The sequence below is a fragment of the Echinops telfairi genome, unplaced genomic scaffold, assembly GCF_000313985.2.
Source record: "Echinops telfairi isolate 266 unplaced genomic scaffold, ASM31398v2 ScPeMD7_18;HRSCAF=68, whole genome shotgun sequence".
Classification (NCBI taxonomy): domain Eukaryota; kingdom Metazoa; phylum Chordata; class Mammalia; order Afrosoricida; family Tenrecidae; genus Echinops; species Echinops telfairi.
Window position 1 is genome coordinate 18,775,747 of NW_022103915.1, and position 16,296 is coordinate 18,792,042.

Here is a 16,296-nt window from a genome sequence, read left to right on the forward strand (position 1 = left end):
GCTTAACTCTCCTGAACAAGATGTTCTGCATCCAAACTTCCCAGGCTTCAGTGAGTATTTTCAACATGGGAACAAAACCAAGACAACAAAGGTCCAAAGTACACTTTGAGAGCCAGCACTTGGACATTTGATAAAACAATTGGCCCAAGATGAGTTTTATTATGTCACTAAGTATTCTCCTAAGGATGTTCTGAAAAAAGCCATCTAATTTCATACCCTAAAGACTGACACGTAGGGAGATCGCCGGGTATGTTTGCTAAGATGACATCTGGTTTGGTGTCTATCACTGAAATATCTGCTCCTTAAATTGCAGCATAATGAATGCAAAACACCCAGACAACCCTGCGTCGGATTCTCCGGATGGCAGCGAGGTTTTTGGAGTGGCTGTCCTCTAAAGTGAACTATTCTGCTAGTGTTGGCAAAAAAACAGGTGACTTCAGAAGCCAGTTTCTAATGGCCTCATAGATGACACGTGGAACGCTTCCGTGGGAATCTCCATCACAGAGCAACCTCTCCGGTCAGAAACCTGAGGCATCACTAAAGGTAAACAGCCTCCATTCCTTTTCATAGCTCTCTCTTATCACAATGTGGTGTAGACAGATCCTCATTCTATCTAAAATCAGATTAATGCTCAGTCTTCCCATAAGCACAAAACAGAATCTCTAAAGACATAGATGTGGGGGTGTCAAAAATTTACTGGAAGAGAGGATGAAAAGATATAGACTAACCAAAAGAACCTAAGTATGTATTATTGACATTTAAAATAAAACGTTTATCATTCTTTTAAAAACCAATTAAAATATGCATCGATGTGAAAGGTCATACCCTCCATATCAAAAATCTGTAAGCATGACAAATCTTGAACACTAGTTCGTCTTAATGTGAGTGAATTTATTAAGAGGCAGGAAAACAATTTTTTTAAAAATCCATGGAGTTGTGCTTGCGGTTAAATTCTGACTTTGACATATACACGTTTTTAAATCAAGGACCAGCTCCTTCATTTCTCTTGAGGATGGGTCTTAGAATATGAGAAAATGAGAGAATGCATCCACACAAGGGCATTTTAGACAAATGAGATCAGGTGAGTCACAGCATTTTGAATAGAGGCTTACATATAAAATGCTTAATAAATGTGACAGGTGTCACTTTCATTATGTTAGACTGATTGCCATTCTAGTGCCCAACAAACATTTAAGGAATGCCGCATTATTTACCAAATTCAATCGCTAATCTTTTGCTTGGTTGGTACACTTTTGAAATTGTAATAAACTTGAGTCACTTTATCGTTGCACTATCACTTTATAGGTCATGTATCCAAAGTCAAGATCATGCAATATAGAAGGCAAATAAATGCATCCTCATCCTTACCAATACATTCGATGCCCTAGCTATACCCTATTTCGTTTAGTTTGAAGACTATGAAGTTATTGCAGGGGTTCTGCGATGCAGGGATGTATTAGAACAAGTTTATCACATGACCCATGTGCTCCAGAGGCGCTGTCAATTGTTGTTGTTGTTGGATTTCCCAACAGAACCTAACATGGCAGCCTTGAAGGAGATGAGTAAATGCAGTGGTTCAACATACATTTCCTAGGCTTTGGTGGAATAGAAGACACAGTTGAATCGGTAAGCCTGTATTTTGTTTTTCTGTGTGACTGATGAATTTAGCCCAGTGCTTGGACCATGACAGTAACAGCTTCATAAGTTCTTCTGCAAGCAGGATATTCTTTGACATAGGGTCTGGTATCTGTTGAGTAGCATTTGTAAATCTTGGCAACATTAGCCAAGACAAGGATGGCCATTATTTAATATAAAATCCCCAGATGTATTATGAATCACTTGTTCCCACTACTTTCATGGTTAATTTTTTTTAAAAAAGATTCCAAGGGTAATTAATACTTGGTAATTGAAATGCCATGGTTTTATTCTGGAATCAATCTCTGTCAAATATATTATTACTAGTGAAACTATCAGGAATGGTTAGGGAAAAAGGAGCCTTGAAAATCATGTGCAACGACTCCAATGTCAAACTTAAGCTTATGAAGAGATACACGTTCATGGGTAGATATTGGTGCCATTGATAGTCTAAGTGAATTGGCTATTTTAAAGTCTGAAGTAGAAAAGGACCAGAAGAATTCTGCAAGAAAATTGATACTTAAAACCAATGGTGCATATTATTAAATGGGAAGAGACTATTCTGATAGAGTAATTAATATATTGGTATTTTCTATATCCTACACATAAATTGTATAAGTACAAAAAGAGATATGTGCACTGTGTTTGTATGTTATATTGGAAAGTTATTCAGAAGAGCACACAGTTTATTTGGAAAATGGAAAAAAAACTTGAGGGCTGTACATAAATTCCATTACCCTCCCTCCCCCCATTAAAAAGGGGGTTGGGAGTGTCACAAACTTAGGAAAAGAGTTGTCTTCTTAGTGAAGAAAGTGAAAATCCTAGGCTATTCTTCATGCCCATATTACGAAGCATCTTGGTTCTCTTTCAGAATACCATGTATCTGAAAACGAGTGTTGGCTGTCTCCCAATGAACTTACTCAGATAAACACACTGTGGTTTTCTTTTAAAATAAGCTTTTACTGAATATATCAACAAGGTACTGTAGAGTGTAGAGCGAAGTCTGCAATTAACAAAGTGTGCCACACGGTAAGTCTCCGGAGACTTGTGAAGTCGAATCTTCCAGCCCCTGTCAGTGACTTCGCCAAACACAAATCAGAAGCAAATCAAGATGGTTCAAACAATCACAGAGCATCAAGTTCCACTTTCAGAGACTATACACTGATCCCGACAGGGACATACAGGGGTGACACCTTCACCTGGCCTCACAATGGTTACAATACATCCATGGACACCGCTACAAACGTCCGTGTGTGTGTGTGTGTGTGTGTGTGTGTGTGTGTGTGTGTATGCTAATTTAAAAACCGCTTTGCTTTGTGCTCTTCTAGTGGGTGCACTGCTGGAAAAGGAAAGGGGTGTGTGGGGAGGGATGGAAAGAACTATAGGCAAAGAATCTGATCTTTTAGAACAAGGGTATCACATGTGTACTATTTTTCCCTCAAAGTCGTGACAACTACCCCCATTGCCTGTAATCTTGCCTTTCCATTGTGATGACGAAATGCAGGAAGTGGGTAAGTTGGAGCATCTGGCAAGGCCGGTGGGGATGCCGGAGCCTGTGTGTTTATGAGTGGGTTTCTCCCCCTGTGGCTTCATTTTCTCACGCAGCTGAGATGGTCAGTTGCGAGTCAATGGCCATTCCCCAGTGCTAAAATAAGCTCTTAATGACCTTCTGCTAGAAGCTAGAGAAAATGAAGTAATGGAAATTCCACTTCACTGTCCAAAACGACACTCTGGCTGGAGTTGAGCAAGTGCAGCAATTGCCCTCCTTTGCCCCCCCCCCCCTGGGTGGCAACACTGTGGCTTTGGGTTTTAAATGGAAGCTTTGCTTAAGTCTTCTCCAGTGGGGAAGGAAGTTCAGGCTCCTCTGGTAAGATTAGGACCATTATGATCTGCACTACTAGGAGTGGAACTGTGATATGAACTACTTCATGAATACTTTTTACCAGACAGGTCATCTTATACTATAGGGGACTTGGGGGGGGGGGCGGGGAGGGGTGATTTTCAACAAACATCCAGAGAATTGGAAGTTGCCTTGTTTCTCAGGTGGGAGATTGTGTTCTATTAAAGTGTCATCATCAGAAACATAAGGTCAATTGGCAGGGAACGCTCCGTTTGTCTCTGGCTATGATTGTCCTATGCAATGGGCGATTAACTCATAGACACTATCTGAAGGAAGCCCATGGACTCCCCATGACTAAACATCTCCCCAAAGAGAGGGTATTAACAGCCACTCTTGAGTATGAATGGAGGGGCAATGATCATAAGTGAATTTCCTTTTAGAATTTCCTCTGTGCAGTGAATGACCTAGCTCTGAGTGCAAACACAGATGGTCTGAAATCACATCACTTGGTCTGGCAGCATGAAGCTCATTAAAAGGCAATGTGCATGGCTTCATCTCATGGCTCCAGCTTGCACCTTCAACCCGTCTCTCGATTGACCATCTCGGGGTGCTGAGAAATGACAGCAAGAGAGACCCAAATGCAGCATGTCAGCAAAATCCATTGCCTCAGCAAAGATGCCAATCAGAGCATAATTCACCACCGAGAGTTGTTCAGCCATTTTCATAAGACACAGAAGACACTGTGCTTTCTAGCTAGGTCTGCTGTTAAAAATGGGAAACGTGTTAATTTGAGCAGACTTTTGTCGTGCTGTGAATACATGATCAACATAAAGCCTGTTTGTTACTAGAGTGGATTGGTTCGGGCATGCCTCTGAATGACTGAACCCTTGCAGACCACGCTAACCATTCTCCACTCATTCTGTGGCCCCCACAAAAAGTCACTAAAGGAGAGGCGCCAACCATACTCTTTTAGGCCCGAAGTAAAAGATTTTAGCAGCCCAAATTCCTGCTTCGGGGTAACTACATAAATGCAAATAAAGTAGAATGATTATTGTATTGGTAACAGAAAAAGATCCCCACCCCCACCCCTGTGCCAATAAATCCTCCAAAGTCAAAGTACCATCATTTAAACACAGTTTCAGTGCCACAACAAGGGTAAGCGTACTGTGAAAAAGATTATCAAGCCAGGTACACAAAAGCCTGTGTCACTGTTCTGAACTTTAGATTACATCCTGCTGCACTGATCACCACGCCAGTCTGTGTCATCCCTACGTCTGTGACTCTACACAGGCAAGAGTCAGACTCCCTAGGCCATGGATATGGAAGCTAGTCCCTTTTGAACTACTTCACATGAGTTCATGACTAATTTCAGCCTCATTAACTGCACACTTTCAATTCTTGTGTTGGCAACATTATAGCTTCACTATATTTTCAACTTCTTTTGGGGGATCAGAGAGGTAACCATATTGAGTTGGGGGAGGAGCATGACATTATTAAAGAAAATAAAGCTCTTACTATAAAGAAAAACTTGCATAGCATTTTATACCTAAGCTTTTACAAAGAAGACACATCACAGTTTTATTTCGTTCAAAAGATAATTATAAACAGAAAGAAAACAAGAAGCATGTGATCGTTCCTTCATGGATCCCTCCAATAACGGCCCTAGGAAAAGATCATACCCACAGACGAAATGCTTAAATTTGATGAAAGAAAACTTCTTCTGTGCAAGGATGCATCTTTTAGATAACATATGTGATCTATAGCCCTTCTACGCCTAAAGGAGGAAACTGAGTAAATTATACATGCTTGCTGAACATGGACATTGCTTCAGAAACATCTAGAATTAAGCTGAAATTGAACCTGCCTCTCTTCCTGGAATTTCTGCTCCAGGCCCTGCTCTGCCAACAGGAGGGGCACCTGCCTCCCCCCACCTCCAGCTCCTGCTTTGTTCTCTTGTTGTCTTGCTAATAGCAGACTGATTAGCCCTCCACAAATTCTGAAGAAGAGGAACATCTCAGGTTGAAAAGGAATACATGAAATCTCAAGCATGGCACTGGATCAAAGTCAGTCCAAGGTGGAAAATCAAGTATTGCTTTAAAAATCAAACAGACAACGCCCCCCACCCCCGAAAAAAAAACAATAAAAACACCACATCATCATTTCAGCCAGCTCAGATGTGTCCTTATAAAGCATTAGCAGTGAAAATTAGTAGGCATTTTAAAATATATAAGTGTATATGGATATTTTGTGTAACCCATACTGGCACTGGCATTCTTAATTTTCTTTGAAATACTGAGAAGAGAGGGGCGGGAACAAATGTAGCATAAACAACTAATCATAATATATATATATATATAAAAAGAAGTTCGGGGTGATTGGAAGACAACAATTTGCCTGTGAGGGGTGGGAGTGGGGTGTATTAATTCAAGCTATTTCAACATGACACCAATAGAAATCTGCTGATGTTGTCTAATAGAACCATTTAGTTGTTCTTGTCTAAATGATGCCAATAATTTTTAAATAACAAGTTGTTTTAGTAAATTCCAAACACTGATCACTTGTTAAGTCTAAATATCATGTTGACATAGCCTTGGTGAATCTACTCAAATAATTCTCATTATCAAAAATAATTCCATTCAATATAATTCTTCCCATTATTTTATTAGGCTCTTCTAAAAAAAGTATTCTAGAATATATCTCTGTTGAATTTGATTCAACCTGACATATGATTTGAATAATAACACTTTAAAAGGGAATTTTCTTGCTGGAACATTCTGCCTGTCCCTGAAGACAATCAAAGTCAGACTCGGGTCACTATCTCTGTTATCAGAGAGGGCCAGGGAAGCAATAGGAGTGATTTTTTTTATTTTAAGTTCCCAGGCAGAAAGCCATCACCCGGACTTTAAGGTCTTGTTAAATCTGCTCTCATTCTCTTGATTCTGCCAGGTTGGGTCACCTTCTGTCACGGACCTGGCTTCCGCTCGATGCTCGCTTTGTCCTCTGCACTGGGTCTAACCAGGGGAACCACCACCTCACTTCTACTGGGGAATTTACTACTTCTCTTCTGGACCAGGACACAAAAGGAATAGCCTGGCATGATCTGGGCCATCTCTGCCTTTAGGCATATTACTTCTCGTACCCTGGTGAGTCCATGCCAAACGGCCCTTTCATCTGACCACTGGCTCTGGGGAAGGAATGTACTCTGTCAGCTTCGACAGCCAAGTGGTTAATGCGCATCAGAAGGAAGAATCACTCGTTCTTTTGCCTTGGCGCTGGGTTCTCATTGTACCACCCTGTACAGTACTTCAGCAACTAGTTGTTTTTTGTTTTTTTAAGATTTAAAAAGCAAAGAGTTACAAAAACTGTGTAATTAACTTGAAATAGAAAAGATAGCACTTTTTTTTAAATCCCATTATATAGTACACCGTATAAATTACAGAGTATGCAAATGCACAAATGCATCTGTGTAACATTTATCAAATGTAATTCGCGTGTCTTTCTGTGCACACACGTGTGTGTCCTTCAGAGGTGTTCTGTCTGCCTGGGCCGACGCCGAGCCTCTGGCTGCTGTCACGTGTGGCAGTGCTCCAGGTCGGGCACGCTGCTGTTGCAGTAGCGCATGTTGTTGGGGATATGGCAGTCTGTGTAATTAATGCCCCCGTTTGGGGTGTAAATGGGCTGCAGTCTGAAATCTCCTTTAAGGAGCTGATCGTTATTTAAGGAGACGATCTGAAAACTGGTTTCGGTCATCTCTAGGATGGAGTTGTCCTTCTTGGTGCCTGCCTCACAGTAGTCGTCTTTCCGCCGGCCCCGGTTGTATTTCCACTTCTGGGAGGTGTAGCGCCCCTTTTTGTGCATGTGCCAGCAAAAGATGCTGAGCAAGACCACGAGCACAAAGATCACCGCGCCCCCGATCAGGCCTGCCAGCAGAAAGGGGGAGCCCATGCTGTGGGAAGTTGTCTGCTCGTGGCTGGAAGCCGTGTTGCTGCCATTGTTCAAATAGGAGGCGTGGGTGGTCGCCTCCAAGCAAATGGTGTCTTCCACAGCTCGGTAGTTAAAAGCATCCAGTGGCACTAAACAGATCCGATAGGTGGATTTGGGCTCCAAATTCACCAAACTCAGGTGTTGCTTCTCACCACTGACGATGCGCTCCTGAACAATGCCGCCCACTAAACTGTGGCCCATTTTCACCCATGTGAGCTTGTACGCCATCACAGTAAAGAGAGAAAGCCAGCTGACCTGAATGGAGGTGTCATTCACAAAAAGGATGGAGAGCTGAAGACGTTCAGAAATGGGCGGGGTCACCCTCTCTCGGCCATCCCAGTCGGGTATGGTGGGGAGCTTGGACGTGGTCGGAGTTAGAGGCATATTGCTTCGGCTCGGGGTTGGAACAGGGAGTGTGGAAAGCTCGGTGGTTGGCAAGGCCATACTGGGGGCGGGGGTGAAGAGAGCCAGGCCCGGGGTGGTGGTGGGGCACGACAACAGATTCATATTCAGCTCCCTGACGGCCATCCCCCGGACTTGCTCAGGCCCTTGGCACATAAAACCCCGCACATTGAGAGAGGAAGGGATGTACTTGAGCCACTCCGTGACCCACTTAATACTGCAGTCACAGAACCAAGGGTTATTCCGAGCCGTGAGCTGCTTCAGGTTGGAGAGGTTGTCAAAGACCCCTTGAGTCAACACTCGCAGTTGGTTGTTGGAGATGTCCAGCCGTTCCAACTTGCGGAGATTCGAGAAGGCCGTCAAGGGGATGTGGTTTATCTGGTTGTCCTGCAGATAGAGCCTGATCAGATGTGTACCTGGCAGATCGGGAGGGGGATGAGAAAGCGAATTCCGGACGATGGAAAACTCCTTGAGTTTGGTGAGATGGCTGAAGGTGCCTTCGGCAATGCCCTTGTTGGTCAGGAGATTCCCGTCCACAATCAGACGCTCCAGACTCGTCAGGTTCTGGAAGGCCATGTCTGAGATGACGGCGATTCGATTTTCATCCACTCTCAGCTCTTGCAGGTCCACGGGCAGGCCCACGGGCACACTGCTCAGGTGATTCTTGGACAAAAACAACAACTTGAGGCTGATCGCCTCCCGAAAGGCCCCGTCCTCCACCCCCACCGTGGATATCGAGTTGTCATCCAAGTGCAGCTCCTCCAGCTTCAAGAGCTGGGCGAGCGCGGCCCGGGAAATGGTCTGGATGTTGTTTTCCTGCAGATGGAGAACTCGCACGTTCTTGGGCAGGTTCATGGGGAACTCATCCAGTTGGTTGCCGTAAAGGTAGACGGTGTGGACCGACTGTATGCTGTGCAGTTCCGCAGGAAAGCCAGCATTATTGATTTGGTTGTTGTGGAGGTAGAGTACGGTTACGCCCTCCGGGATCCCAAGAGGCACTGAGGTCAAGCTGCGCTCATTACAGTAGACAAAGTTCCGGTCACAGCGGCACACGCTGGGGCACGCCAGGGGGGTTGGCACCTGTGCCAACAGGCCCAGGGCAACAAGAAGCCAAGATTTCAGGAAAAAAGCCCCAGGGCTGGGCCACTTGATGGTCTGTTGGCCCATGTCTGAGGGAAGGAAATAAAAAATAATGTGATGAGGAAAAGAAAAAACGAGAAAAGAAAATGACCAAATGAAGAACCCAGATAGCAAAACCCAAACCAACGGGTGGGTTCTGTGTAAGTCCACAGCTCCGGCTGGAAGGAAAGTCCCGAAGGCTTAGGGGAAAGTAATCTTCCAGCCGACCTTGCCCGGTCCTGTCAGCCTGTGCTGTCCTCGGTGCCGCTGTCCTCCATGTGCGAAACGAGCCACTGGAGAGGGTTTCCCACGCAGGCCACGGCTGATGCTCCGCGCTCAGCGGTCAAGAGGAGCCGAGTGGGCAGGCAGCACTCCCTTCTTCTGTCGCCGTGCAGGCCAGGTTCAATCGGTCTGTGAACTTCTTGATTAAATTCAATCTGTGAACTGCTGTAAGAAAGAAGAGAGAAAAGAATCAGTTGACGGAGCGATGGAAGCTGTCCCGACATGACTGCTGTTTTCAAGAGCTGTGAACACTTTGGACTCATGGACGACGTTTGGACTGATCAGAGACTGGCATTCAATGATACTCTAAATCTCAATGGCGTACTTCACAAGGTACTGGAGAAACGGATGAGGAAAGATCTGGCGGCTTATTGGTAATGTGGTGGGCTGCTAATTCAGCAGTTCGAACCACCAGGTGCTCTGTGAGAAGAAGATGGTGCTTTCTATAAATGTATAGAGTTACAGGCTTGGAAACTCATAAGGGCCTTTCTACCCAGTCCTATAGAGTCACTGTGAGTCGGCAATGCCTTAATGGGGGTGACTGAGAGAGGATCTTCAAAAGATAACCAAACAGTAACCTCCAGACGATCCACAAACATATAGGCAGGATCCATTTGCGTGTCCAACATCTAGGGAATCAAATGTGCACACCTTTACATTCTCTTGGTCGGCTTTCAAGATGGAAACTGAACAACTCATAAAAATGTAAAAGTATGGAAATGCTAATACTTAAAATAAATGCAAGACAGGGATTGACAGAGCCATTTAGAAGATGCGCCCTTTTGACCTGTCTCTGGTCCAGATCTATATTAATACTATGCTCATCTTCCTCCAAAATATAATATTAGCAAGTTACCCTCACCAGCCTAGGGCCCATGTACATGGGGCCCCTCTTTGTGGAGTTCCAGTCAGATCAAGATATACCACTGTGTTCCTTTAAGAGTTGCCAAGCCCATGACGGGGAATACACATTACAGTTCAACACCACTACCCTTCACCAGCAAGTGTTTTCTTGCTCTAATGAAGGACTTTAAGTAAATGAACTGACAGAAGGCACAGTTGGGGAAGTAAAGGCAGTCCAGAGATCATAATCATCCTCCTTGCTCCAGAACTTTTTCCATCTGTTTTTATATTAGAGACGTAAAGGAGCTAATTGAAAGGTGCCAGATTTGATTTCCTTACAAAATAAGCTGGCATGACAGGACATGGCAAGCTGTGAGTCTTTAATTCTCACCAGTACACAGAAATTGAAACAATTTATTTCTAAGGATACACAGGAACGATTTGAACAAAATTTCCCCTTAGCTATCTTTAGAAACATGATTAAAAGAAAAACAACTGTAAATGATATTTAAGCATCAATGACATTGGGAATTTGTTCTATAATTTAGAAGACTATATTCCATCTTAAAAAATGCCATTAGCAATAAGAAATGGTAGAATTCATTTTTATTGTTTAGTAACCTAAAAAAACCAAAAACCTTTCAGATGGTGTGATTCTTTATAAAGAATCTTTTTTAAGATTCTTTATGATGCAACTTTAATTAAAAAAAACCAAACACTTCCAAATATGTGTTTTGTCACTGTAATGGTCCAACCCTGCCAGAAGAAATCTCCCTCAGTGTTCAGAGAAGAGTTTTTAATGCAATTAGATGATGTGCAGGAAAAGAGTACCATGCTAAAGACGTGAACATGATCCCGAGTTCTGCTTCCAAATCATCTCAATGGCCCCTATCCTGTGCTGCTCAAGTGCAGTTCCTGACCCAGCAGCAGCAGCAGCAGCCTGGCCTGAGAATTTGTTAGAAACAGATCCGGATGCTCGGGAGCACAACTTCATCTTTCAACGGCTGTCATTTAATCAATGTAAAATACGTACCCGGGATGCCATGTGACTCTTTCGAAAAGAGTAAAGGTGTAAGTACATGTCAACAGACCAGCATCTTTGGGACTTAAGATGTAATCTTAAAGGGCAACCTGTAGATAGAAGACATCTTACTTACTGGAGTAGCACAAGGACGACATATGCCATGCGGCCTCACTGGACCCTTAGGCTTAGGAGCCTAAGGAATCTGCTTTAATTAGAGGGGCCTAAAGTGCTCGTTTTACAAAGCATCCTGATGGGTGGTATGCAATGAGTGGGGCAACTAACCTCAAGTTCACCAGGTAGCCTCCACCAGCTGCTCCATGAGAGAAAGATGAATTTTTCTGGTCCCCTAAAGATTTACATCCTTCAACACCCCAAAGGGGCAGCTCTATTCTGACTGACAAGGCTAGTCTGAGTTGGTATCGACTTGAGTTAAAAAGAAAAAATAGATGTGTATTTTTCTTGTTGTTCTTAATTTTTTATTTATTTTCTTTCTTTTAAAAATCAACCTTATTAAGTATGATTTCCATACAGTACAATGTACACATTTGAGTGTATAATTTAATGAGTTTTGATAACTAAATACATCGAGGTTTTACAATAATATTTGTAACAGCACTTATGTAAAAAAGGTCCTTGGGAGGCACACACATGTGTGCTTGACTCCTAACTGAAGGTTGGCTGTTTAAATTATTAGCAATGCCTCAGAAGAAAGGGGTGGTGATGCTTCTTTGAGGATTCCACCTGTGAGCATCATTCAGCTGTGCAACACACATGGGAATCAACTAGGTACAATGATTTTGAATTTTCTCTTTTTAAGGACAAAATGCAGATACTTTAGAAGGGATAGGAGCAGAAACTAAAGAATTGAGACAAATACATTTTTTTGAGCATTCCAGAGGAATTTACACAGTGTGATGATGGCACAAGGCAGTATGCAGAATTTCCCTAAATGAGGAAAATGGCGGCACCAGATTTTCAAAGTTCTTATGTTAAAAAAATCAGGTGCTTAATAACTGTGCAGCAAGCCACCTAGCCGAGTGCTTTAGCCACTGCCCCACCAGGGTTCTCTTTCGAGTCTAGAATACAGTAAGTCATTACTTGAAGACACGGGGAGGTACTTAAAAGTCCATCTGGCAGTCAGAGCTGAGTGTTAACAGTTAACACCGTTCTCGGGATGGGCAGAATTAGACAACTGACTTGCAGATTTTCCAGTTGCCTGATCCTCGTCCTCAACCAGTGGATAAAAAAGCTCCGTCAGCCATCCCACTGCCCCAGGCCTTGCTCTCTTGCAGGCGTGTTTAATACTCAAGAGTGGTTCTTTTTTAATTATATAAGAGAATGTGGTTCTGAAGGAAACCCTAATAAGATTACAGAGAGCCAACTGTCACTGTTCATGCACCTTAATTGGGGGGAGGGGGAGCATCTAGATAGAAACATGTTGATCGGCTATGACAAGTGCAATTTTGAATGAAAACAAGCTTTCCCGGCTAGCTTTGTGCTTCTTAGGAATCCCACCAAATAGCTCAGTCCAGTAGATTTGTTCTGATTCTTGGATCAACAGCAGCCTACACACGTCCGCTTATGAATACCTGTGTTCAAAGGAGTGCATCTGTAAAATTACAAATACCCAGGCCTAAGTGATTGTTAATTCGGGGAGGCATGGTTTTCCTCTCCGTGTTCAGCAGCAGTTCCTACTGAATACCAAGGTCAGAGTGTACCTATCATGCTGGCAGAGAGCACAAGCCCCAGTTTTCAGCCCACCTCTGACACTCAGTAATTGCTGGATCTTGGGTCAATGACTTCACCTTTCTCCGTCTTCGTTGCTCATTATCTGAGAACTGAAGATGGTTCCTGTTAACTCCAAGTCCTCTACTTTCTCAAAGCACCATTGTGAGGATTAAATACAGTGATAGAGGGAAGGGTCCTTCAAAATATTAATGGCAAAGTGGGATGGAAAGATTATGTTTTCCTGAATAGTCTGGTATGTCTGAGAAAAGTTTATAATGTGTCTGAACATATCAAGTATGTAACACCAATACATGATTATTCTTTGTTATGGCTGTTATTAATGATCTCCAATGAGATGAGCTCAATCTGTACAGAAAACCACATCACACACTAGCTAACTTGCCAATTACTACACACTCAATTGCATAAGGACCCCTGGTGGCTCTGTTGGGTAAGCACTGGACTGGGAACTACAAAGTCTATGGTTCAAGCCCACTGGGAGCTCTTCCCGAAAGCCTTTAGGGAGGAGGCAATTGTGTGGAACCAAAAATGTCTCCAGAGATTATGAAATATCCCCTGGGGGTGAAAAATGTCCTCCATTTGACGACCTGTGACCATGACACAGCCCTTAGAAGATGGGCAACGCAGCCCCCATTTTCTAACGGCAAAGGGTAGTAAATATCTAATAATCAAAAAGTATGCTTGTCATGGATGCGACAACAGCATGAGAATGCAGCATATTTTTCCCATCCATTTATTCAACCAATATTTATTGGGTGGCTTTATTAGGCTGTTAACCACAAGGTCCGTGGTTCAAGCCTACCAACCAACCCACCACTCTTTAGGAGTAAAATGAGTCTGTCTGCTTTCATAAAGATTTGAGTTCTTGGGTTGGAGTCCCTAGGTGGTACCACCAGTTAAGGACATGGCTACACGGTGAGAGGAGAGTGGTCCAAACCTGGCCAGAACCTCCTGCTGAATAGGCCTGGCGGTCTGGTCTGTCTGTATAGGGCTCGGTGGGCAATTAACCAAATGAACCCAGCACCTGGGTCCTAGGAAAAAGGCTGGAGGTTAACTGAAACCTCCGGACCATGGAAGGGATGTGAACGTGCTGATCAGTGAGGAGCTCAGGGCAGTTCCTCCTGAATGCCAAAAAACCAAACCAAACTCACTGCCCCGGAGTGGACGTGGACACACAGCAGCCCTAGAGCACAAGGGAGAACTGCTTCTTCGAGCTCCTGTGACTGTCACTCTGTCAGGGAGTAGAGAGACCTGTCTTTCTCCCAGGGAGTGGCTGGTGGTTTTGAACTGCTGGCCTTATAGTGAGAAGCTCAAATGTAACCACTCCAGCACCAGGGCTCCTCCCCTATGAATAAGGAAGAGGAAAAAGTGCAATCTACCGTGTCACTTGGATCAAAAGCGGATAACCATCCACCCAGAGAAGGAACCCAAGGGCACGGCAGTGCTTTCCTCCCCCTCTGCCTTGCCGCTCTGAGCAAGCAGGCAAGCAAGCATGTGTTTCAAAATCGTTAGCCCTTTTCCTTATAAAGTCTCCACATGTCAGGTGCAAAAGATGGTGCGCTTCAAAGATTCCGAGCCAGCTTTGCCCCATTCCCCGCCTCACCTCATTTGCCATGTTTGTTGGAACACGACAGTGAGTGGCTTGCCCATGCAGGAAACTAGAGATTATGAAGAATGGTTTTAATGGAAGGTGCTAGGTAAATGCAGACATTTTCATTCAAAGCAGAAAGCAGAGGTCCCCAAGCCTGCGTATAAATCACCATGCGACAAACGCTCTTTGGAGAGCCCGAAAAGCTGGTCCTCTCTCTCTACAAGGTGACAGGAGCAGCGACACTCGTTCCGGGCTCCTTCCTTTCACCGAACCCTTTCCATAGGAACTCAGCCTCAACGCACATGAATCAGGGGAAAGCTTTCTGTAAAGGGTTTCTCGGCTAGTGCTGCCTAAGAACTTTTTTCTTTTTTAATTACTTCCAGGAGCCTGGATTCCAGGAGCGCTTAATAAACTGTGACTATAAAAATCATTGTACAGAAAATAGGGATTGTCAATAAGCACTGACGATTGCATAATACAGAGACACTAGCACAAACCTAATAAACCCGTAATGGCCCAAGCATTGGCTGGTTTGTGATGAGGGAGCACGGAGCAGGACAGCGTGCAGAAGAGAAGGCTAACCCGCAGCGGGTTCTACTACAAGTTTCCCCCGGTCGCCCAGGACCTGGAGCGAGGCGATTCGTGCTCAGAGTCAGACTGTGCGCAGGTGCAGATCCCCAAGCTGGATGCCTTTGTTACAATCTGGAAACACTAAAGCAATTTATAGATTTTGTGCACATTTCCACATTCCTGAAGATAGGTTATAAATACTGTTCCTACAACAATAGAGAGAGTTCTATAGTTAGCTGGCCAAGATGTGGGGATTAGCAAAGGAATTTGGAGAAAAATATAATATAATAACAGTCTTTCCCCCCCAATTCATTCACTGAATCTCGGTCAAGCCCCTTGCAGTTGGAAGGGTGTTTTTATTTGTTAAGACAAAGAGAGAGAAAGAGGGAACGAAGGAGTGAAAGAAAGAAAGGAAACACTTTATTTAAATAGTTGACAATTTCCTGGCTCCAGTCAGTCTAGCATTGAAAATATTAAAATTGGAAACCCCAATAAAGCTATTCTCCTGGCAAGCACAGATGCTAGAACATATTTCAAGACTTGTTCTCACATGGCTTCCAATGCAGTCGGATCAAATGTTCATGGTAAATTTACAACAAGCATTCAATGTTACCAACTCCAAGGGAGAGACTTTGAGGACACAGTCACTGCTCCCGGGCACTGCTCTTAACCGCCACCTAGGTCTGAGCACACTTGGTGGCTGCAAGAAGGGACATCATCAACCAACCAACCAACCATCCAACCAAGCCGGCAACCAGCCGCTGTCAAGTTGAATGAGACTCTGGGTGACCTCATCCATCTCTGAAAGGAGCTGGGTTCTACAGAGTTATCTTAGCTGTGAGTTTTCGACGAAGGTTCCTGGATGTTGTATATGGTCAGAGTTCAACTACTTGCCTTCAGTTTGAACCCACCCAGCCTGCCCCCAGAAGAAAGGCCTAAGAAACCCTCACCGAGCAGCTCCACTTTCACGTATGGGGTTGTCGGAAGTTGGAGTCCATTAGATGGCACTGAGATTGTTTGGCTTGGTTTTAGCCATCATCTGGAAGTACAGTGCCAGGCCTTTGTTCTACAAGACCTCTAGGTCAGTCACATCACCAATGGGATGCAAGTGGTTTGGACCACACACTCTGACCCTCCCAAAGGGGGTGGCACTAAAATAGCCAAAGGGTCCCAGGTGGTGCAGTGGGCAAGCTGGCCATGCAGGCAGGAGGGCTACCAGGGCAGTGGTGTCACTAAGGCTGATACCACCTGTCACCC

At 44.1% G+C, this 16,296-nt stretch overlaps 1 protein-coding gene across 2 annotated transcripts in view; it reads right to left on the minus strand.

Moving 5' to 3' along the window:
• Positions 1–870: 870 nt before the first annotated feature.
• The window catches only part of FLRT2 (fibronectin leucine rich transmembrane protein 2), a 113,756-nt gene continuing 98,330 nt past the window's right edge, over positions 871–16,296 (minus strand). For both annotated transcript variants that reach the window (XM_045288002.1, XM_045288001.1), the window contains exon 2: positions 871–9,427. In XM_045288002.1, coding sequence (XP_045143937.1) covers positions 7,046–9,028 — 1,983 coding nt within the window. In that variant the 5' untranslated portion in view covers positions 9,029–9,427 and the 3' untranslated portion in view covers positions 871–7,045. The remainder of the gene's footprint in view (positions 9,428–16,296) is intronic.